This window comes from Pipistrellus hanaki (genome assembly GCF_964339955.1).
Source record: "Pipistrellus hanaki genome assembly, chromosome: 17".
NCBI classification, from domain to species: domain Eukaryota; kingdom Metazoa; phylum Chordata; class Mammalia; order Chiroptera; family Vespertilionidae; genus Pipistrellus; species Pipistrellus hanaki.
The window spans coordinates 46,888,056-46,912,335 of record NC_140519.1 but is presented as its reverse complement, the minus strand read 5'-3'; the positions used below and the strand labels follow the sequence as shown (position 1 = coordinate 46,912,335).

General features: G+C 54.2%; 1 protein-coding gene across 1 annotated transcript; it reads left to right on the top strand.

Moving 5' to 3' along the window:
* Nucleotides 1–1,137: 1,137 nt before the first annotated feature.
* Nucleotides 1,138–24,079, top strand: HHLA1 (HHLA1 neighbor of OC90; the record flags this gene model as incomplete). The annotated part of the gene is made up of 16 exons (XM_084864292.1): nucleotides 1,138–1,190; nucleotides 2,888–2,894; nucleotides 6,408–6,510; nucleotides 7,535–7,594; nucleotides 8,151–8,207; nucleotides 9,426–9,506; nucleotides 10,430–10,513; nucleotides 10,603–10,686; nucleotides 11,272–11,355; nucleotides 12,528–12,584; nucleotides 12,678–12,785; nucleotides 13,335–13,511; nucleotides 16,009–16,077; nucleotides 17,963–18,119; nucleotides 21,370–21,452; nucleotides 23,792–24,079. 16 exons carry the CDS (start codon nucleotides 1,138–1,140, stop codon nucleotides 23,833–23,835), a joined length of 1,308 nt encoding a protein of 435 aa, XP_084720418.1. The 3' UTR covers nucleotides 23,836–24,079.
* Nucleotides 24,080–24,280: the final 201 nt, after the last annotated feature.

The following is a 24,280-nucleotide window of genomic DNA, read 5'->3' as shown; positions in this document are numbered from 1 at the left end:
ATCCCCTGTAAAGTGGGGAGAGTACTGTCTTGAACAGTCGTTATCTGGGTCGATGTGAGTGGAGAACTTAGGATCCAGCCCACAGCGCGTGCTCAGTGAGTAACAGCTTCCGACCTTCCCCTGTTCCCCCAGGCCAGGGCTCCACAGGAGGGGAGAGAGGTGCCGTGTGCAAAGTTTAATTGGGAAATGATCCCAGGAAACGCATCTGAGATAGTAAGGAGTGTGGGGGAAAGGCCATTAAAGAGTGGGCTCAATCCACCAGGAACATCTGAGGACCCTGCTCACTCCTGCTCTTCTTGGATGGAGGGTGGCCCCTGGCGCTTTAAATGCCTTCCTCTGACAGGTCTCCCTGTGCGACTGACAAGCCAGCTCTCAGGAGCAGGAAGGCAGGGCCAGTGACGATGGCAGCTGTCAGTTCACCTAGCACAGTGGTTGGCAAACTCATTCATCAACAGGACAACGATGGAAATTTCTTTGGAGAGCCAAATGTTTTAAACTTAAACTTTTTCTAACACCACTTCTTCAACATAGACTCGCCCAGGCCATGGTATTTTGTGGAAGAGCCACACTCAAGGGGCCAAAGAGCTGCATGTGGCTCGGGAGCCACAGTTTGCAGACCACGGACCTAGCGCAACTGCAGGTGAACTCGGGTGCGGGAGGGCATTCGGGGTGGGGTATCATCAGCACCCGAGCCCACTGGAAATCTCTGCCTTCACGAAGGTAAACAAACCCGGCCAGGTGGCCCCGATCCCCGCTCTAGTCAAAGCAAGCACCGGGCAGCCGAGCCATGACGCCCGTGGATGTGGCTCGCGGTGAAAACAGTGCTTCAGTCTCTGGGAACCCGAGCAGATGATGCTCTTCTGGTTCAAGGTCATGATCCAGCTCCAGGGCGCACATCTGTCATCACTAAGCCCGGGGCTGCCTTTGCAGTGATGAGCAGAGCATCTACTCCCCAACCCTTTATTCCTCCCCCAACCACACTCCCCCGCCCACACCCCCTCCGTAAGACAGGCAGAGAAAGAGCCTAACAGTTATATCCCTGAGAAAATCCCTTCCCATCGGCACAAGCCCATTCACAGCCTCCAGTCCCAGATGCCCCTGGGGCAGTTACTGTTCCCAATAATGTCCATCCCGACAATGAGGCTGCGCATCCAGGAGACCTGGGACCCAGTGGCTTCCCCAGAAGACGGGTAAGGTGTCTCCCCTGAGGAACGACCCCATTGTCCTGTGCCCTGCCTGCACCTCCATATGGAAGCGTGCCCAGCAGTGTGCCTCCTGGCCCCGGGCAGCTCAGCCCCAGGCCAGGGGGGTCAGCAGCGAGGGGAGGAGGAAGAGACACAATTAGAGGAGGGCCAGCACAGGTCCCGAAAGGCCTCTGGAACATTACAAAAACAAAACAAAAACAAAAAAACAAGGACATTTGCTTTGACCGAGTCAGACAGGAAGTTACCGCGAGGCCTAGCGCAGAGGGGTGACAAGATCTGACCTTAGCGAACTGGGTTCTCTGACTTTTGTGTTGAGACCCTGAAGGGGGCGGGGCAGGAGCAGGCATTGTCACCGACAAACCCATGCAGGTGAAAACCAGATGGTTGCTTGAGGCTGGGAATTGAGGGTGGGGGGTGAGGAGGGTGGGGGGGAGGTGGAAGGACTGGCTGTAAATGGCCACAGAGATCCCACCGGGTGGCAAAAATATTCTCCAACTAGACTGGGGCGATGGTCGTCTAACTTGTCAACTTTAGACAGTCATTGATTACAATGGGAGAAGTTACACCTAACACAGTGGGTTAAGAGATCTCACCTGGCCGGCGTGGCTCAGTGGCGGAGTGTGGGCCTATGAACCAGGAGTCATGGTTCGATTCTCGGTCAGGGCACATGCCCAGGTTTTGGCCTCAATCCCCAGTGCAGGGGGGAAGAGGGGGAGGAGAGATGGAGGCAACTGATCAGTGATTCTGTCCCATCATTGATGTTTCTATCTCTCTCTCCCTCTTCCTTCCTCTCTGAAATCAATAAAACTATATTAAAAAAATAAAAAGATCTCTATGGCTGATATAAGGTGACAAGTTAGCAAGAATTTCAGAAGCCCAGACAAGAAAGACCAACCTTGAACTTGGGTGGTATGAGCAGAAGGAATCTGACTGTGCAGGCTCTTCTAGGCCCAGGGCTGGCATATTTTCTGTAAAGGGCCAGAGTCAGTATCTTGGGCTTTGTGGGCCATGGGGTGTCTGTCCCAACTACTCAACTGGGCTGTGGTAGCACAAACAGTCTCGGAGAACACACAAGAATGGGTGTGGCAAGGTGCCAATAAAACTTTATTTGTAAGCATTGGAACTGGAATTTCAGATCATTTTTGCGTGTCACACGGTGCTGTTCTTTCTATCTTTTCCACCTACACCCATTGGAGCCATGAACACAGGCAGCGGGATCCAGGCTCGCCGCCCCTGCTCCGGGCACCTGCCCAAAAGGACCAGCGCTGCCTCCGCCCTCACGCCAGGGGCCGCTTGGCTCCCAGACCTTCGGACAGGAAGGGGAACTCATCGCTCAGAGCCCCTGCCTGCTCCTCCAGTTCCCGTAATTACCGTGGGGAGCGCGTTCTCAGCCCACGCTGAATCGCAGCTTTGTCGTTCTGCTCACGATTCCATTCAGCCCCCAGCACCGCATTTTTCTCCAATGAAGTTGATCCTGTTTCACCTCCCTGAGTTCTTGGTCGGACTATTATTACATTCTCCCCCCGCCCCCTTCATCCCCCAGGACTTAAAGCAAAATTATCAAGGCTTTCCCCACCCCGCCTCCTGCATCTTTCACTAAGAACTCATATAAGCCCTCAGCTCTGCCTGAGCCGCTAATCTCTCTGGCTGCTGAAACCCTTTGAAGCTGCTGATCCGCTCAGGAGACAGGTAAGTCATACACTGTGGATGCTCCAAAGCCCCCCAGCTCCCTCTCCTCCCCCAAGCCTGGAGCCAGTGGAGAATGCATCTGCCACCGACCCCAACTCTGGGCTCCCGGATGCTGAAAGATGAGCAGGAGATCTGGGCGTCTCTGTCACCCAGTATCCACGTGACACTCGTCTGAGCCTTAGTTTCCTCAAACTAGAAAATAAGGGTAGTCAGCCCGGCCGGCGTGGCTCAGTGGTTGAGGGTCAACCTATGACCCAGGAGGTCACAGTTCAATTTCCAGGCAGGGTACCTGCCTGGGTTGTGGGCTTGATCCCCAGTGTGGGGCGTGCAGGAGGCAGCCGATCCACGATTCTCTCTCATCATTGATGTTTCTCTCTCTCTCTCTCTCTCTCTCTCTCTCTCTCTCTCTCTCTCTCTCTCTCTCTCCTCTTCTCTTCTCTTTCTCTCTCTCTCTCTTTCTCTCCCCATTTCTCTCTAAAGTCAATAAAAACATTTTTAAAAATAAAATAAGGATAACCACAACCAAGTAGGGCTGCCTCGGGGGCCAGTGGGAGGCCACGTGGAAAGTCCCTGGCACATCCGATGGCCAACCAGCGTTAGTTAGACTCTCCACCTCGTTTCCGCATCCACTGTCTTTGAGAAGCAGAACTGTTGCTGGAAGAGGGGCTGGCCCCGCCGGGTCTGCCTGGGGCGGGAAAGACCTCCGCACAGCAGGAATCCAGGCGGTTGGGGAGTCTGTTTATGAAAGCTGGGCGCGGCGAGACAGCAAAGGGCCAGGATAGAAGGAGCCACCCGAGGACCCAGGCCCAGCTGCTCTGGCTCTCTGGCCGTCAGAGAAAAGGGGGCCTTGGAGGCAGGTTCAAGGGAGGAGCCCATTGCTCTCCTGGTTGCAAGTCTCCTGGGGCCCCTTACAGGTTAGGATTTGCAGCCTGCGGGGCAGGGGAGGGGAGAGGGACGGTGCTGGGGCCTCTGTCCGGGGCTTTTAAGGGTGGGGATGGCGGCAGAATATTCCAGGTGTGCCCTTTCAGGGTCGTGTCCTCCGCTGATTGGTCGGTGCCAGGGCGGTCATTAGTCATTGCAGCTGGCCCTGGCCCCGCTCTCCTGGATGGGCTGCTTTTCTGGGCCCGGGGCTGAACTACAGCTGAGGCCTAGATGTTAGCTCCAGGGAGGTGACCGGCCGGATCTGGCTGTAAATTGCTCGGCCAGTCTGTTCAGCCACCTGCCTCAGTTTCCCCAATCCACACAGCAAGGCATTTCTTCCTATGCTGCCTCAGAACCTCACCCTTCAGTGCTGTCTGCCAGGCCTGAGTGTGCAGTCTGGGCTGCCGCTCGCCTGTGGAAGGACCCTGGGCCAGTGGTCTGGCACCCCGGATCCCCTGGGTCCCCCAAGGGAGGAAGGAGCTGATTCTTAGGCTGAAGGCGGCTGCATGAATGGTCCAGAGTCGTGCACTGAGAGCAGTAGTTCTCCCCGTGCGGCCCAAAGAAGATAGGACCTGGGTTCGAGTCCCCTCTCCGCTGGGCTTTGTGAGGAGTCTGTCTGACAGGCACCTTCCCTGGGCTGCACCGTGTGGGGAGGAGGGCGGGGTCCTCGGCGGCTAACGTAACTGTGGCTGACGGCCACCCTTGTGAACGGAAGTAACACAACGTGAAGCTCCAGGCTGTTGCCCCCCTCCCCCCCAAACAGGGACCTACTGTGAATTCATTTCATAGGATTTTGGGGCCAATTCTTGGCTCCTTGGTCACAACAGCACTTCGCAGCCCTTCTTCGGGGAGTGTGACTGAATGCCTAGCTCCGTCCAGCCATCAAAAGGCTTTGCAATAATAAGTCTGTTTTCCTCAATGTCAGACCCATTCCTGGCCATCAAGATGGCGCTTCGATGGGCGGGGAATAGAGTGAAATGTGGTGGAAAGGACACAGACTTCAGCATCTGAGGGGCCTCGGTTCAAATCCCACGTGTCCCACGTAGGAGCCCTGTAACCAGGGGGCTTCCCATCTGTCTCTGGGTTCTTCCCTGATGTCATCGGAATCTCTTGTCTCTCGCAGAGGGTGATCGAAAAGGTAAAATGGTAAGACGAAGGGGTGGGGAGGGGAGAAGGAAATAAGAGAGGATGCCTAAAAGTGAAGGCCAGTGTGGCATCCGGACGAGACACCAGTCCTTATCTACCACTCATTAAAAAGCAACTTAAGTGCTTATTAGGATCTTTCTGCAAAGTTCCCAAGGTGGGTCCATCCCGGTGAATAGCAGAACTTCTTCAAAGATGTTCTTAGCCTGCCATGAAGATGCTCCTTTCCTAAGTCGCTTTCCTCAACCCCACTTCCTCTGCACTTTCCTTCCCCCACCCCCTCCCCCCAGTTTGCCTTCCAGATCTGTGTCATTCTCCAGCGATGGCAGGTGCCTGCTCTTTTCAAATCACGGCTGAGCAGGCTGGGTGCTAAGTGAGAATTGCATGAATCCTGACACACGGGGATTCTGTGGCTGTTCAGCGATGAGATGCGTCAGACAGCATTCGGTGTGGTGTCTGGCACCCAGACAGCGCTCAGCAAATTGTCACCATTATTCGTATTAGTCTCAGCTCTGCCACGTTCCCTGTCACGCTGATGCTGAGTCTGCACAGCAAGTCCCAGGAGGACCGCGGGGACACAGAGCTGCGGCGAAGGCAAGGAAGCTGAGCACGCACACACGCTTGTGTGTCTAACATGTCCGAGGCAGCTACGATGCTGCATGTGGAGGGAAGACCCATCTAAACAGCCAGGAAACCATGGACCAGACACCAATCCCCCTTCTGTGCCCGGATCTCCTTCCGTTACGCGGGGCCGCATGAGCAATTCTGGTGTGGGCCAGAAATAGAAGTGAGTGTGCCACTGCCCGCCAGAGCATTTCAGAGTTGGTACACCGGCCCGGTCGGCGGGGCTCAGTGGATAGAGAGTTGGCCTGCGGACTGACGAGTCCCGGGTTCCATTCTGGTCAAGGGCACATGCCCTGGTCCTGGGCTCAATCCCCAGTTGGGGGCATGTAAGAGGCAGCTGATCAATGGTTCTCTCATCATTGATGTTTCTGTCTCTCTCTCCCTCTCCCTTCCTCTCTGAAATCAATTTAAAAATATTTTTTAAAAAGGAGAGAGAGAGAGAGAGAGAGATGGTACACAGTCTTCCGGCTCCGTCCTCTCCACTGCACAATAAATCAATGGCTACGGCGGCCGCAAGGGCCAGAGGGAGAATTACAAGACCCTGGAGCCTCCGGCAGCCAGGGTCCCTGAGACACCACGTGGAGCACAGTCTCTCCCCAGTCTGCAACGACTACGGACCACAAATAGGAAATGAACTTTTGTTATCGAATGCAGCCAGTGAGTCTGTGGAGTTCATTTGTTACCCAGCATACCCTCCCCTATCCTAACTATAAAGAGCCTTTTCAGAATGTGTTTCTAGTGACTCCCGGGCGATGTTCTCAAGGACGGTCTGAACCAGCGTGGACGGTGTGCCAGCAGCTTTCCCCCCTGCCTGCTTACCCCCAGGCAGCCCGTCCAGAGCACCCCAGCATGCCGGGCCTCCGGGAGCGCGGCGCCCCCCAGAGGCTGCGCGTGGGCCTGGCCTGCGTCCTGTGCCTCTGGAACACAGGTGGGTCCGGGCGGAGGTCAGGAAGCGTCTGGTCTGGGTGCTGAGCATCGGTATTCCTTGTGCTTTACAGGCTGGCAGCCGCCAGCATTTCAGGTCAGAATCCTCAACACGTTTGGCCAAAATGGCAATAGAAAGGACCCCACCCCTGGTTTTGTTCCCTGGCTTTTTGCAAGCGAGTGCCACTTATGCCACAGAATTATCTTCCCTGTCACTGTTCCCGCTCCGGCCCGAGCATCGTCTCTTCCGTCCTGGGCCTCCAAATCAGCTCCCGGCTTCTCCTGGTCTCTCCACGATGCATTCTGCACTCACCCGCCCGCCTGATCTCATAAATCTCATGCTCCTCCTTCATTTCCGTCCCCTCCAAATAGTTACGCCCACTGCTCACGTCCTTTACCTGATGGACATGACTGCCCCCCACGCCTTGGCTACTTCCTGCAACCCCCCACCTCCTTCCTCATTCCCTGAGTCCCATCCCTGTTGGCCTCTTTCACGTCTTTGAAGTCACTCTCCTGTGCATCTCTGACGCTGGGCAGCTGCTAGCTGGACACGGAGCAGCCCCTCCGCCAGTTAACCCACTGGCGTCCTCTTCCGCCTCAGGGCTAGCTGATGCCACCTCCCAGGGGATGCGCCTGTCACTGAGATCACATCAGGCTCCAGTATAAGCCTCATGGTTCACAGTAATATCCGGAGTCTGATGTCCGCCTTCCCACCCGAGTTTAAGATCCATAAGGGGTGGAGTCTGTATCCACTTATCATCAGACGACCTTGGCACCTGACAGGCACAATGCCCACGCAAGCCCAGGTGCTGGGTAACATCACCAATCTTTAGCGCTATCCTAGCGATTAGATAAATATGTGATGACTGAGCGACAGAACGAACAAACGGCATGTGGGATTGTCAGCAAGCTGCTTCCCCGGTCCAGATCAGAGTGTTCTCGCCTTTCACAGGAGCATTTTGGGTTCGTTCTCTCTGAGGTCATGTCTGGGTGATAATTTTCCTGATGAAAACTCTTTTTTGTTTTAGTGGCTGCTGTGAAAGGAGAAGCCAAGAAGGAAACGGTCCCAGCCTTCCCGCTGACGACAGGTAAATGGGCAGGTGCTTCTCCCAGCGCACTCGGTCTGCGGCAAATGCCTTGGCTTCTCTGAGCCTCAGCTTCTCCATCTGTAAAATGGGGATTGTGTCTCTGTCCCACGCTCTGACAGTCATAGGCACGGTTTCTATGAGTTGCTCATTGCTTTATGGCTCAGGGGACTCCTGGGTCCCCGTGATCTCATTAAACCCACAGAGACTGAAGTTCTATGAGCGATGGAAGATGTCATAATGGGAGGCATTGTAATACGCCGCCGCCGTCGCCTTTGAAATAAGTCCATATTTCTTTGCCTTTTTTTTTCCTTTTTTCTCTTTTGGTGTCTGGGCAGGATGGTGAATGCATTCCAACACTACAGACATGTTTGAGTCAGGGCTGGGGAGGCAGGGCCACCAGCCAGCCGTGGCCATCAGGAACAGCACTCCCCTTTGTCAGGGGCCTCGGCGCCCTCCCCCTCTAGGGAGTGCTGGACAGGGTGCTTGCAGGATGTTACAAACTGTGTGAGGCTGTGCTCCCGCCCGGCCATCTGAGTCCTGAACGCTCGCATTGCAGGGTCCGGGAATGAGGACGCCGAGAAGGAAAAGGCCCGGGCTCTCCTGGCTGCGACAGGTAACGGGGCCCGGATCCCGGCTGTGACACGGTAGCTCGGGAACACACAAGGCCTCAGCTTCTCTGGGCCTCAGCCTTTCCAGCTCTGGAATGGGCGTAGGCACTTTCTCCACCGGAAGGCGCCGTGGAAAGTCATCACTGCGACTAGAAGAGGAAATGCGTATGAGTGACAAATGCCAAATGAGTGACAAATGCTGAATGAGTGACAAATGCTGAGTGACAAATGCCATATGAGTGACAAATGCTGAATGAGTGACAAATGCCAAATGAGTGAATGGCATCTCACCCCAGGCAATGGCCTTTCACATCTCGGCTTTCCTCACTTCCATGCTTGGGGGCCTTCTCCAGCCCCTAGGCCCGTGGTCGGCAAACTGTGGCTCGCGAGCCACATGCGGCTCTTTGGCCCCTTGAGTGTGGCTCCTCCACAAAATACCACGGCCTGGGCGAGTCTGTCTTGAAGAAGTGGCGTTAGAAGAAGTTTAAGTTTAAAACATGTGGCTCTCCAAAGAAATTTCAATCGCTGTGCTGTTGGTATTTGACGAATGAGTTTGCCGACCACTGCCCTAGACCAGGCTGGGTGCTCTGATAGAGGCGCCCACGGCCACATCGCTCCCTGTTTGATGCTCCTCACCTGCCGTGCACCTGACTCTCCCTCCTCCCACCTGCGTTACAGGGAGCTGGAGATCCACTCCTTTTCCTTCGCCCATTAGCCCCCACGCCGGGGAGTGTTTGTTGAATGATCCAAGAATGACTGATGCCTTGGCTTTGCAGAATTTCCCTTGACCTGTACTTCTCGGCTGCCACAAACTGCCCTGTGGGCAAGTGGCCTAATACTGTAAAAACCCCAGGCTCCCAGCTCTAGGAAGTAGGTCCTGACCCCTTCCTTCCGGGGGCTCAGTGTGCACATTTGGGCAGGTTTCTCTCCCTCTCTGAGCCTCGTCTCCCCACTGAGTAGAGGGCGGGGCAGATGGGTCCCGGCATCTCCATCAGAATTGCCCGCCTGTTCTGTGAAAGGTGCCTGTCAAGGCCCTTTGTGGCCCCAGGAGGCCAGAGTCTCCAGCAGCGACTTGGGATCGGCCTCACGGTCACCGGCCTGAGGGCCCCGGAGTGCAGGCCTCCAGGCCCCTTGGGCAGCGAGAGGCTGGGGTCGGGGGGGCTCCCGTTCCCCCGAAGAGGAGGCGCCTGAAGGTGAGCGGTGAGGAAGCTCTTCTCTTGCAGAGCTGCCTGCGAGGGCGGTGGACTTGTCCGCCCTGAACCTGACGGAGCTGGTGAACGACATGCTGAGCAGAGCCTTAAAAGGTAAGCTTTTCTGGCCCAACTAGCGTGGCTCAGTGGTTGAGCATCAACCTATCACGGTTCGATTCCTGGTCAGGGCACATTCCTGGGTTGCGGGTTTCATCCCCAGTGGGGGACGTGCAGGAGGCAGCTGATGAATGATTCTCTCTCATTATTGATTGTTTCCATCTCCCTCTCCCTTCCTCTCTGAAAGCAATAAAAATACATTTAACAACAACAACAAAAATGTAAGTTTTGCTTAAAAGCACCATCCAGGCTGGTCTTGGCCTCGGACCAGCTTCACCGCTGGACTCTGTGACCTGGGCACACACGTGTGCCAGCTCCCCTTGCTCAGCGTGAGGCTGTGTTGCCCTGGCTAACTCGGGACGGGAGGGAAACACCCCAGTGAGGGCCCTAGCTGGTTTAGCTCAGTGGATAGAGCATCGGCCTGCGGTCTGAAGGGTCCCAGGTTTGATTTCGGTCAAGGGCATGTACCTTGGTTGCGGGCACATCCCCAGTGTGCAGGAGGCAGCGGATCGATGTTTCTCTCTCATCGATGTTTCTGACTCTCTATTCCTCTCCCTCCCTCTCTGTAAAAAATCAATAAAATATATTAATAAATAAAAGAAAGAAAGAAACACTCCAGTGAGGGAGGGTTGCCAGCACGTTAGAGCAGGCCTGTCCCACACGCCACAGGTGCGTAGTTTCCGGTTATGACTGCCTCGAGAGAGAATTGTCCTAGATCCAGGACCAGTCATTCAACAATTATTTACTGAGCACAGAAAATACAGCCAAGTGACGTGTATTTTTACACTTTTATTTTATTTTTTAAGTTACTTTATTATGTGTTCGCTGCATTCTTAATTTCTATTACCGGTGTGCGAATCTGTTGTTGTTTGTTTTGGTCAGTAGGCGTGTGTCTTTCTGTATTCCCATGTCGTTGGCAGATAGCAGGAAGTTCTTCTCCTTGCTCAGCATCACGTCCTACAGCTCCTTCGCCTTCCACAAGCTGTCCGTGGCTGTGTACAACAGTGAGTGCCTCGTGGTGGCCATGATAAAGAGCGGGGCGCCCGCAGGGCCAGGCGGTGTCAGGACCGCCGTGTGGACTTTCTCTTCACAGTTTCCAACCTGAAGATGGTGGACCAGGCCAAGTTCCCCACGCGGTACTGCTATTGCTTAAGCAATCGGACCAATGACCTGTCAGGTGGGTGGGACTACCTACTGCTTAAATAATCAGACCAATGACCTGTCAGGTGGGTGTGACTATCTAATCAGACCTTTCAGGTGGGCGGGACTAGCTACTGCTTAAGCAATCGGACCAATGACCTGTCAGGTGGGTGGGATTATCTACTGAATCGGACCAATGACCTATCAGGTGGGCAGGACTACCTACTGCTCAAACTATCAGGCCAATATCCTGTCAGGTGGGAAATTGTGGGGTGAGACAGGAAAGGTATTGCAGATCATGAAGAAGTTTATAGGATAAGGGGGAAAACAAATCAGAAAAACCATTACTCAACAATGTGGCCTTGCACAGCTCTTTGGGGTCGGCAGACAAGGATTTGGGGGAAGAGGGCAATAGAGGAGAAAGAGGATTTATAATGGTGGGTCCAAAAAGTTTTCTGCCTGCCTGAAATTAAGACTTTTTAAAATAACGAGTGGCATTTCTGTGATTGTTAATATTCTTCAAGTCACTGAACTGAATCAAACTTGTAAAATTGACTCTGAAACATCCAAATATAAAGTACTTTCCCCTCAGAAACCTAAACCTCCTCAATCTGTCTTGCAGATTTCACAGCCCTCCTGGTGGACATCATTGGGAATTCCACCAGCTACCTGACAGAGATTTTTAAGTCCACCTCTATCCTCTCAGGTGTGTTCATCTTGAAAATGCTTGGCAAGTTTGAGATTTGGCATCTGCCACGGAGTGTAATCAAACCCAGTGGACACCCCAACCCCTGCCCCAGCCCCTGCCATAGGCCAGGCTGCCAGGAACGTTAGTGGGACTAAGTACTGCTTAATTAATGAGTTTAATTTAGACAGTGTGTCCCCTTTCAACCACCAGCACCTGAAGGTTCCATCTGGCTCAGGACATTGGAGGACGAATCCAAGGCTCAAAGTTGGGGGAAGTCTAGGCAGATCCAAGGAAACAGCTTCTGTCGGACAGCTGTGCTCCCATTTCAAAGATGAGAAAACTGAGGTTCAGAGAGGCTGACTATTTTGCTCAAGGTTATTCAGGATTCAGATTGAGATCTATATGGAGCCAAAGCCCATGTCTACCATGCAGCTGAGAAAGACATGGCTCATTCATAAGGTGGCGTCATATACCTCCGGGCAATTCCCCTGGGGACCCACTTCGCAAAGCACAGATTTAGCTAGCAGCTCAACACATGGGCTCGTCAGCAGGATGGTTTGATCCTCCCATTGTACAGAGGTTTGGGGACTTGCAAATTGCAAATAAGGGACTGTGGAATGAGAATGTTCATTTTATTTATTTATTTTTTTAAAGTTTACAGTTTCTTTCTTTTTAAAAAAATATATTTTATTAATTTTTTTACAGAGAGGAAGGGAGAGAGATAGAGAGCTAGAAACGTCAATGAGAGAGAAACATTGACCAGCTGCCTCCTGCACACCTCCCACTGGGGATGTGCCTGCAACCCAGGTACATGCCCTTGACCGGAATCGAACCCGGGATCTTTCAGTCCGCAGACTGATGCTCTACCACTGAGCCAAACCGGTTTTGGTGAGAATGTTCACCGTTTTAAAGGTGGGAAAACTGAGTCCTGGAGAGGTCAAGCAGTTTGCCTTTGTTCAGGGTTGAGTTATAATTGGGGAGCTGACCCCAGAGGCTGTGCCCGTAGCCATTTCATTGTCTTGCACGGCACACCCAGAGCCCCCCAGATGAGCAGGGCCGCCTTCAGAGTGAAGACACGGCCCCAGTTCCCACAGCCCAGGCGCTGGGCATGTCCAGCTTCATCTCGTTTCAGCCGAAGGCGCTGCAGCCAGAGCTGTTGCTCAGGCGCAGGTGCGTTGGTTGTCTTGCAGTGAGCCAGACCAACGCATCCGACTGCATCTTCATCTGCGTGATGACGGGGAAGGCAGGTGAGCCCCCTTGGACGAGTCCTCTGAGCTGAGACGTAGCCACAGCCCCCAACAGGCGGGCCCTGATGGACCCTGTCGGTGGGGTCTTTGCAGGACGGAACCTTTCGGACTTCTGGGAGCTGGCGGAGAAATCTCCGGTCATCACTTACACCTTCACCAGCAGCCTGGCCGCTGCTCCGGGTGGGTGGAAACCGCTCGAACGCCGGCTCTAGAATCTCAGGACCAGGCTCCCTCTGGGCAAACGGAAGACGGAATGCTGCCCGCAGGGTTTTATTTCGCTATCCTGGATTGGAAAGGAGGGTGTTGCCATTTTAATTTTTGCAAAAGATCTAGCAACCTGGATCTTTCCCCTCACTCGTGCAACAAGCAGCTGGTGCTGAGTAGCTGCCTCCCTCATCCCCCGCTAGGAGGGCCGCCTTCCTCCTGTTTGCCACAGTCCTCTCCGCTCCCTATCGCCTCGCGCTGGGTTTCTGACAGCTTTGCCTTCTGTTCGCTGTGCTGCTTTCCATGGCTTTAGCAGAGGCTGATGTTTTAGATTAATTCGTCATTCATGGAGAAACAGTCTTCTCGGTGACGCGTGGTGCTGGTCCGAGTCAGGTTTGGTCTCTGTGTTCTAAACATGTGCTGTGTGATAATGACCTTTCGTCCAAAATGACACAAATATTACAGCCCCCAGGGGGACAGCCGCGGCTTCGAAGCTCACACCCACAGGCCAGCAGACACCGCCACGGACAAGCCCTCCACGCACAGCCCGGGGCACCAGCGTGCCCGCTCTGAGCTCCTCTCCCTGGGCCGAGGTGCCTGAGCCTTCGGAGCGAGAGCAGGCGGTGACCACAGTCAGGCTTTCTGAGCTCCTCGCCAAGGCCACGGCCACGGCCACGGCCACAGCCAAACCGGGCAGCGTCTCTCCCACCCTCCCAGGCTCAGGTAAGATTTCTCACCCTTTCTCCTGCCTGTTCCACCCTCCAGTGAATCCAGTACGGAGAGTTCCTAGAAACCTTCACCCAGCACTCCCCAATGGGAATCTCTTGCAGACCTGAAATACGTTGAGCAAAAAGGCATTTATATTTCAGCAGAGCATTTAGCTGAATCTCTCCTGGGATTCACACGAAGTGGTGAAATGCACTCGGCAGTGCATGGCGGGGGGAGGTTAACGCACAGCTGGATGCATCATGATGCCAAGAATATGTTAATGACGGTGCCAGCATGCAAAGCCACTGCCGGTGGTGGGCCAAGAGCGTTCTCCTTCCCCACCATCTCTGTGGGGAAGATATTATCGTTAGAGGCAGCTACTGTCCAGAGAGGTGGCAACAGCCCCGGACTAATAAGGTGGCAAATCCAATAGGGTCTCGAATGGGGGTGGGGGAGAGGGGGGAGAAAGAGTCAGGCAGCAGGAAAACAAGGACGGGAAAATGACTCAACTTATGAACTAGAAAGGTCCTTAGTACAGTAGCGGGCATCATGAGACACAGAACGTTACAGGGCGATTGCTAGAGGCCAGAGGAACGCTAGCATTCCTTGCCGGGCTCCTCACCAGAAGTGCTGGCTTTGTGTACACAAAGCTACACAGCTTTCGTGGGCGTGTTTTTTAAAAGGCAAATTTAAATCAACAAAGCACCATACCGTGTTCTGGCTAAGAGATCTGGATATTTTGAAGACGGCAACTGTTCTCAGCTTTGAGATTTAAAACCTTCCAAGGGGATTTGTTTTTGTGAAACTTGAAAAAAAAAAAAAAAGAGTTTTAATTCCCACCATGGGAATGAACACGTGCGGATCGCTAGCAGTTACTCACAAGACCCGCCAGGGAAGACGTGTCTCCATCACCATCCTCTGACACTATCGGTGTCACTGTGATCTCCATTTCAATGACAAAATTAAATGCCATCCAGTAACTTGCCCCAGATGGTACAGCAGGAGCAGAGCTCACCCCTGGGTGCCCTCACCTCAGCCCCAGCCCCTTTCCGCTATGACACATGGTTGGGAATAATGTCAAGAGTGCCCGGGCTGGGGGGTGTTTTTATGTGGGGAGTTGGGAAATTAACCTTTAGTTTGGTCCAGTTCCTGGTCGTGTTTAAGTCCCTAGTAGGGGTGTCGAACTCAATCAGAGAAGGGGCCAAAATCTAAAATCCAGCCTAAATCGCGGGCCGAATGGTTTACTGAACAGTCATAAACTGACAGCGGAGTGCAGTGATGACAGCGCGGTGCTGGCCACATTGCAAGGCCTGGCGGGCTGGATTTGGCCCGCGGGCCTTGTGTTTGACACATGTGCCCTAGAGTATCTAGATTATGCAGGCGCTGTGCGTTTACCCTGAGATGACATTTCGGTGTCTTAGCAATTTTATACCCAAACCAAAGTGCTCCAGCACAGCAATGGCCTGTCCCTGTGGCTTGCACAGCGACCAGGAGGGCGGCCGGCACTCCGTGGGTGACAGACGGCGGGCTGGCCTGGGCATCCACACAGCCTGCGCCCCGGGCTCCGACCCCCGGCGAGGACAGCCCTGGAGGGCCGCGCTGGGAAGCGCGCTCCTCCGCAGCAACATCGCCGGCAGAGGCCAAGGTCACTGGGACCACGGGGACCACAGGGACCACGGGGACCACGGGGAGCCTTTGGGAGCCTCCTGCCGGGACACGCGGCAGCCCTTCCCGGACCAGCCCGGCCTCGGGTAAGCGAAGATGTTCTCCCCCAATTCCCCCTCTTTTTAAAATATATATTATTGATTTCAGAGAGGAAGGGAGAGGAAGAGAGAGAAACATCAACGATGAAAATCATGGATCGGCTGCCTCCCGCACGCCCCACACTGGGAATCGAGCCCACAACCCGGGCACGTGCCCTGATTGGGAATCGAGCCATGACCTCCTGGTTCCTAGACCCAGGTTCAACCACTGAGCCACGCCAGCTGGGCTGTGTTTTACTCATTGCTGCATCCTCAGTGCCCTGCCTGGCACCTGGCGGGGTAACCAACATTGGATGCCCAGGGCAGGACGGGCGGCCGGGGGCCCCTGCTCCCAGCCAGGCCTCCTGGGCCGTGCAGGCTCACCTGTCTCCCCTCTCACCCAGGAACACCCACCCCCGGCACACAGACTTCCAGTCCAACCAAGGCCCCGGCCCCCCGGTACCCACACACAGGTGAGAGCCCCAAACCACAGGGAGGAACGGCTTCGGGCAGGCCCGGGGCCGGGGTGGGGAGGTAGGCAGAGCTGGCTGTTGGACTTATTGGTTCCTCAGGGGGCGCTCAGCCTTGCTGTGAGCTACTTTCTCCCGTGAGCCTGGGTTAGTCACCTCCTCCTCCTTGGTCCCAGTTTCCCCATGGGTCCTGAGATCTCTTTACCCCTCAGGAGCTGTGATGCTCTGGGTGTGGGTTAACCCTTCAGGAGCTGTGATGGTCTGGGTATGGAATGGTGAGGCCATGCTTGCTCCTTGCAGATGATCATCTGTGGCCATTCCCCGCTGGAGAGGAGCTGGCCCCGGGACCCCACCGAGTTCACGTCTCCAGTACGTCCCAGCACTTGTCTCTCTCATCGCTCTTGTTGGTTTGGGGTGAGGCTTTGTCTGGAGCGAGATGACGTGTGTGGAAGTGGCTCTGCACTGAGGGCTCCGGGTGGTGGGGGGGTGGAGGTACTCAGCCACTGTTACTGAGTGAACACCGTGCACGTGGCGAGTGGGCCTTGTCCTAACGGGCTGATGTTAGAGGGGAAGGAGGACAGGATGACTCCGAAATTCCACCCCATGTTCTGGACGCACTGACCTTTCTCTGTTGGCAAGGACACCCTGCCCTGCACGCTTCCTCCTCGTGAACTTCCTGGCGAGGACAGCCTCCGGGGAGGTTTTGGGGGGGGGGGGGTGTCTGGTCAGAGGCTCGGCTTCGGTTTCTGGGGTCTGTGCTGCAGGTCCCCCGCTTTGGGGTGACCCCCCTCCTTTCTGTTGAGCGGTTTCCGTGCAGGAGGAATGGATCCGAAGTGAGTCCCTCAGAGCGGCCTGAGCCCCGGGCCCCTCCCCGCCCAGGGGCCTTTCTAGTCTGGTTTCCTGATGCCCCTCTGTGTGTCAGCGAGGCTTTATTAAACGCGGGCGCCTGCACAGTCTCCATTTCATATCACCCCGATCTGCCCAGACCCCGCTCTCAGCCTGCCGTGGACGGACTTACACACAAAGACGGGATTGTGCTGGCAGGAAATGGCACCCTCCCTTCTGGGCTTCCACAGAAACACGCCAGCGGGGCAGGTGGGGGTGAGGGGGGGGGCAGCTTTGAGAACACAAGCTGGCTGTGTCTACATCTTCGCCGTTACCTGCGGTGGGGTTGGCTCTGGCTCCTGGAGACCCTGTGACTGAGTGACAGCCGCCTGTCCTGTCCTCCCAGCATGCTCAGCTCCTGCAGAGTCCTGCCCGTGGCCTCTCTCATGGAGTCAGTCCAGCTCCTCATTCGCCTTCCTCTTTTCCTGCTGCCTTCGATTTTCCCAGCATGACCATCTTTTGCAAATAACCCTGCCTTCTAGTTCTACCTGTATCTATAGCTATTGCTTTATTTGACCTATACCTACATACCTGTAGTTACTTATATAGCTCTATCATCTATCTATCCTCCATCCATCTAATGAGAAATCCTATATAATAAAAGGGTAATATGTAAATCGTCCCCTCGGGAGTTTGATTGATGTGCGCTGACCCCCAGGGGGCAGCACGGAACATGATGGGTGGCCAGCAGCGGCGGCAGGAGCTGAGGGAGCAAGGGAAGGGAAGGAGGAGGCAGGGAGGCTGGGAGGCGGGGAAACCTGATTGGCCCTGGTCACAGGCCAGGCCTAGGGACCCTACCCATGCACGGATTTCGTGCACCGGGTCTCTAGTCTAAGTATAAACTAACAGGGATCTGGCATTTTCCAGTATGTGATTCTGCCCATTCACAAAGGTCATCCACTCATTCTTCCCCTGGTTAAGTATGCATTGCGCTCCTCCTGTGTGCCAGGCACTGGGTTATGCCTATTCTCCCTCTCTCTCTGCAGTGGCTCTGCAGGGCAGGTCATTTTATCTTCATTAACCACTGTCAGCGAGTCCTTCCTAGGAAACGGTGACTCTGTGTTGAGCCCAGATCTAGCTCATTCCCCAGCCCGTTCACTGTCTGAGATCCCGTGGAACGTTTACTTCTCAGGAGAACCATGTCCGGTCCCCTCCAGGAGCTGGATCCCCCTTGTCCTCCTCCAGCCCTCCGACCCCTCAGATCTGTCGCAGCAGCTTTACGGGCAACGGGGAAGGATGCCAGGCTTCCCTGTCTGTCTCAGCCGCCGGAGGTCAGGGCAGGGCCACCGCCATGGAGCTCAGAGTCTCACAAAGGGAGCCCCTGTGGACATTCTTGTTGACTTGACTGGTCTGGGGTTGTGTCTTCCAGGGTGTCCTCAGCAGGTCCTCAGAGACGGGCCTGTGACAGCGGGGCCCCTCCCCGGGGCCGCCCACAAGTTCACCCCCTGCCTGATGGAGCTGTGCGGGTTTTTCCAGCAGTGCCTCTGCGCGAGCCCGAGGAGGGATCCCCGGACGGAGGCCATGAGGTAACCGGGGCCAGAGGCTGCTGGGCCAGCATTTATGTGCGTCCTATTCCCCATGACTTCTCTGCAGGCGTGGACGACAGACAGGCGACAGGGGCGCCTCAAGGAGTGAACTCCCCAGTGAGTTCTTTGCTAGGTTTGTCACCTTCTCAAGAGCCAGGATGGAACCTTATCCATTTCTGGCCCCCAGAGCCCCGTGCAGAGCCTGACATAATAAATATACTAGTAGCTGAGCCAAGTGCAATCGAGGGGAGTCGAGTTGAATTGAACTATGTCCTACCTTATGGAATGTCAGAGGACTTTGGTCCTTAAACCCAGTGCCTCCGCCTGGTGAAATTTGCTAGAAGGTAATAACCAGAGGGCCTGTCCATCTAAATTACAGGTCTTCCATAAACCCCTAGCCGTCCTTTGCAAATGAGAAGGTTGACCCAAGAAAATTAGAAGGCAGACCCCGCTTTCTATTAAGAAGGTCTAGGCATGGCCACTCTCCTGCCCGGGGACACTGGTGTCCTGTCCTGTCTTCTGGGATTTATTCTTGGCTGGAAACCCGGAGCCAAACAGTGCAGATAACTACCGTGTTTCCCCGAAAATAAGACCTAGCGCATGGAAAAATAAGACAGCCCCTGAAAATAAGATCCAGCGCATCTTAGGGAGCAAAAATTAATATAAGACACTGTCTTATTTTCGGGGAAACAGGGTAGTTCTGCTCCCGGTCTGGGGTCAGTCTACCAGGTCTTTAATGCAACTTTCAAAGTCTACTCGTTCTACGCTTCAGCTCTTCCAGGCTCCGTGATCCAGGCTCTGAGCCTCCCGGTCAGGGTTGCAGCCTTTTCCCATCACCCCTTCCTGCCCTGGGCTTGGATCCCTTCATGAGTGTGGCTGTTTCCTGCACCCAGAGAGGGCAGTAAGCAAGATGCACAGGCCAGCCGAAACCGGTTTGGCTCAGTGGATAGAGCATCAGCCTGCGGATTGAAAGGTCCCGGGTTCGATTCCGGTCAAGGGCATGTACCTTGGTTGTGGGCATAGCCCCTGTAGGGGGTGTGCAAGAGGCAGCTGGTCAATGATTCTCTCTCATCGATGTTTCTAACTCTCTACCCCTCTCTCTTCCTCTCTGTAAAAAATCAATAAAAATGTATTTAAAAAAAAAAAAAAAAAGATGCACAGGCCTGCGGGTGTCAGCCCTCACGGTGGAGGCATTCCATCCCCGGCGAAGGACAGTAGCATTCTTGCCTGTGCTGCCAGGCTGTGGTGAGAGCCAGGGGAGCGGCTGGAGGATGTTGAATGCTCCTGAACAGGCCGGGCAGCTGACTCGGTGGCTGAGGAGGGACACCTGGGGTTGGCTGTGCCTCGTTCCCTCATCCGCTCTCCTGCCAAGTTGGAGCCTCAGCACTTGCCTCCTTGATACATTGTCGCTGTGGCAACCAAGTGCCCAGGGGCCACGCCAGCTGTGGACCAGGCTTGACACGTCAAGGTTGTTGACCGAGGTTTGGAGATGTCTGAGGCCACACGCTCACAGCAAAGTACCCTGGTGGAGGTCATCATTCCACGCCACCCTCAGATCTTCTCTGCTCTTTCTCTGCCGTGTGTGTGTGTGATTTTTTTTTTTTAGCATATCACTTTATTATTATTATTTTTTCATTTTTTTATTAAGGTATAATATTATATGTGTACAAATCTTACCATAGCCCCCCCATTCCCATACATGCCCTCTCTCCCCAGAGTTTTGCATCCATTGGTTATGCTTATATGCATGCAAGTCTTTCGGTTGATCTCTTATCTCCCCCAGATCTCCCTCCCCTCCCCGCTGTAGTTTGACAGTCTGTTTGTTGCTTTATCGGGGCAGGAGGACTGGCAGAGGAGGCCGACTGGCACATTTCCCATTTCCCAGAATGCCTTTCCAGCCGTCTTCCTGTAAATGCATTCGATGGAAGATACGGGCAGGAGATTGGCGCACAGTAGGATGGAGAAGCCAAGGGTTTTCTCCCCTTTATTTCCACTTTAAACAAGACTTCCCTGTTGGTTTCTTCTAAGCGCTTTGTCCTGATTCCCAGCAATGATTCCCTCTGCAACAGCTGGGTCCTGTGCCTCCCAGCTGGGCTGGCTCTCCCGTTCTTCCTGCCCAGTGGAACGGCAGTGTGTTCGGCGCGGAGTGGGTGCCGTGAGTTCAAGTCCAGCCCTACCACTGAAAGCACTGTGTCCTGGGCAAATCCATTTGTCTCTGGGCCTCGGTTTCCTCCGTTTTAAACTGAGGGTGATAGGACCGGGGCCGTCTTTATGGCTAACTGGCTTGAGGAGTTGCTCCCCAGCGTGTGCTGGAGTCACAGGTGATGGAGATGGAAGAGAAACCAGGGAATGCTGAGTCCACCCTCCTCAGCTGAGGGCTGGAAGGGAAGTGGGTTCCCAGAGTCCTGCAGAGAGCGAGTCACATAGCCCCCTGCACCCCTTCTTCCCACAGGGCCATTCGTGCTGCTTCCCCTCCGCCCGCTGAAGCGATGTGCAGACCCCAGCCAGGAGCAGGGCCTCCCGCATGGACTGTAACAGCACTGCTCCATCGCACACACAGAATAGATCAGCACTTACTGTGCACTGAGCACCTGAGACAGCCTGGCCCTGGTCAGGACCTTGGCAAATCCCCACAAGTGCAGGTTCTGTTATTGCCTTTCATTTACAGATGAAAAAGCTAAGGCCAGAGGATGAAGGAATCAGCCTGAAATCACACATCATACTAGGTAGTGATGCTAGGCCTAAAAATAAGTCTTTCTGAGGCCAACACATAAGTGCTCTCCTGCTCATTCTGTACCTCTCCTCGCACACCCTGTAGAGATGGAGAAGGGCTTCCTTGCTTTGGATAATTGTCCATTATGACTTTTTTTTAATAGTCCTCACCCAAGGATATTTTTTCCATTGATAGTTTTAGAGAGAGCAGAAGGGAGGGAGGGTGGGGGAGAGATAAACAGAGAAACAGAGAGAGAGAGAGAGAGAGAGAGAGAGAGAGAGAGAGAGAGAAATATTGTTGTGAGAGAGAGACATTGATTGGTTGCTTCCTGCATGTGCTCTGACCAGGGCTGCGGATCAAACCTGAAACCCAGTTCATGCCCTTGATTGCAAATGGAACCCACAACCCTTTGGTGCAGGCCAACGCTCTAACCACTGAGACACTGGCCTGGGCCATTATGAATTCTTTAAAATCCCGGTTGTCTCCTAACGGCCACAAGTGATAGTGATTGGTCTCAGCTCCGATTTAAACTTCCAGGTCCTGTCTTGAGTACTATTCCTGGTTCCTGAAGAATGCGACCCACATCTGCCAGAAGGCGAAGAGGCTGTCCCACTCGCACAGTGAGTACCCAACCGGGCCAAAAGCATCGGGGAGAAAGGCATCGGGGGCAGGGCCTGGCGCTCTGAGTGCATTTCCTGCCTCAGCAGGGGCCCGGGAACTCACCTGGTCATTGCTATTCTAGACAGAGTCCCGGACAAGCAAGTCACACTCAGATGCTAACATGGTCCAAATAAAGGAGGCATGTGGCCCATGGGCCGCGAGTTTGACATGCTTGGTCTAGGATGTTACTGATTCCTCTGCACCTAACAGTTAGGTATTTGCAATAGGTGTTATAAAAGCAAAAAAGCAGGAGTCAGGCAGATCAGGCACGGCTGCTTTCTGTGTGCGACTTCATTCTTCCCGAGCCCCAAGAAGCTAAAAGTGCAGACACAGGAAAATATCAGACAGAAGACAAGCCCCACAGATACCTCCACAGTCCCGACCAAAGCAAATGTACACAAGTCATTCAAGCAAAAGAGGCACCGCTGTGGCTGGAAGTGGGGTGATGGTCCTCTCTCCTCCTCCCGATGGCAATGAAGCCCCATTTGCTCTCAGTGTGCCAGGCGTCAGCTTTGTCTTGTCTCCTGTTCCTGCCGACAGAAGCGCCGATCTCACCTGCCTGGTGCTCCAGCCAGCTCCTGGCCGTTCCGTTGTGCCTCTAACAGCACCGTCTGGTCAGGGGACTCAGGCTTTCCAAAACCACAGAACCCTATGGACCTCTGTGAAAAACGCCTTCCTACCGAAACGCAGTGTGAGCCAGGTGCTCATTAGGAAACAAAACCCGTTCAGCCACCCAGCCCTTCCTTGTGGCTCTTAAGGAACCACATGGATAAAGGAACCATGACAACACTCTTATTTGTTTGCCCTCCACCCCCTGTTTTCTCTCACTTCCTACCAGCTACCATCTCAAAGCCTCATCCAAGCCTATTGTCCACCTACCACTCAGCAGCTCCCCTAAAACCAAGCTTCCTGGCTCCCCCTTTGTGTCCGGCGCCTCCTCTGTTTATTTTCATTTCCTTTTGCCTCAATACGTTCTTCCTTCTCAACACATTCCCTTGTTTCTCCTGCAAATCCATCTCCCCACTTCCTCCCCCCTCCCCTTGTTAATCCTCACCTGAGGGTACTTTTCCCTTTGGTTTTTTAGAGAGAGTGGGAAGGAGGGAGAAACATCGACGTGAGAGAGACATATCGATTGTTTGCCTCCCTCATGCACCCTGACCGGGGCTGAGGATGTGGACCTTCAGGGTGTGGACTGGCGCTCTAACTACTGAGCAACACAGCCAGGGCTTTTCTTTCTATCATCACCTGTTTTCTGCAGCACAAAACCCAAGCCTTGGGAGTGGCACGTGAGGGGCTCAATAGTGAAAGGAGAAATCCCTTTCCCTGGCGCAGGTAGAACTGGGAAATCTTGCCAACTACTTATAATTGAACTATGTCCAGGTGTGCAGATTCGGGCACATGGAAAGGAAATTAATTAGAAGAAATATTTTAATATCACTATTCCTGTCTTGCTAGTGAAAATAGGATTTTACTGAGTCTCCTATCTACCTACTCCAGGACTTCTGTGAGGATCAAATGAGATGAGGCATATGAAAACACTTCACAGACATTTGGTTAAAGTGTAAAATGTTTGCACCTGGCGATAAAGCAAGTCCTGTTCCTGGGCTGAAGGAGGCTAGTTGCTAGGGAGAGGAAGTCAGGTGCTGCTATGTGATGTCATTACCCGGCTCCCACCGTTTCTGGGCTGGGCTGGGTTGTGGGTTGCATTTTGCGCCATGGGGTCTTGGCAGCAGCGTTGGCTGTGATTTAGTGGTCTCTCTCTCTCCGGGGTGGTGGCGAGGCCTGTGTCCCACTTGGGGGAAGCCAAGTGTTGGTTTGTCGGCGTCAGGTCCGTGGTGCCTTTTATTTTTAAATGGCCAGTGCGTGTCATGGCAGCGCCTGCCCCTGGTGGTCAGTGTGCGTCATAGCTACCAGTTGGGCGGACAGACACTTAGCCTTTTATTTATAGAGATAGCTCTTCTTTTGTCCTCGTCACACTAAGAGCGGTACACAAACAACATGACATTTACGGGTCAGCACAGGAATGCGTTCAGATTAGTTTTATGCAAAATGGGGAGAAGTGCAGGTCCAGCCGGGCGTTAGAGAAACATCACTGGACAGAGAGCCGCTTGCGACTCAGCTTTGCTGCTAATGAGTCGGGGGTCTTGTCCGCGTTTCTTCTAATTGCACAGGGGAAGGGGGTGTGTCCGGCAGCTCCCTGCCAGGCCCTGGCACACACTGCCCCTGGGAGAGCCGGTGCCCTCAGCGCCGATGGCATCTCCTTCTCGGCACCTGAGCTCCCTCTTCTTTTCCTTTTCAGCCTTAAAACAAAGATGCCTGGAGCACATCTGCAAGTCTGTGTGAGGCCCTGAGAGGACAGTGGGACCTGACCATCACCCAGCCACATCCCGCCCCCCCACCCCTGGCCCACGTGGGCTACATTGTCAGGATTAACCCCGGCCTCAGCTGGACCAGCGGTGGGAACCTTTTCCTGTCCGGGGCCGCTCGGATGTGGGTTGCCTCATTGGAGGGCCATACACAATCGACAGTTTATAAATTAGCCCGCTGTACTGGCCAAGCATTTCATTAGCTCACCCCTAGTGCCTCAGCAGGGCCAGACCTGATGATTCTGACAGATCATCAGCTCATCGGAAGCGTCCTTGGTGGAAGCAGCTTTGCTTTCTCTCCCGGGAATCCGGGGAAAACACGGAAGGGGGAGGGCCCGTCAGAAGCCTCAAGGTGGATGCAGTCCCGCCAGCCCTCCTGCTGCCCCAGGTCACAGAAACCGGGTCACTCTGCTCCGGGAACT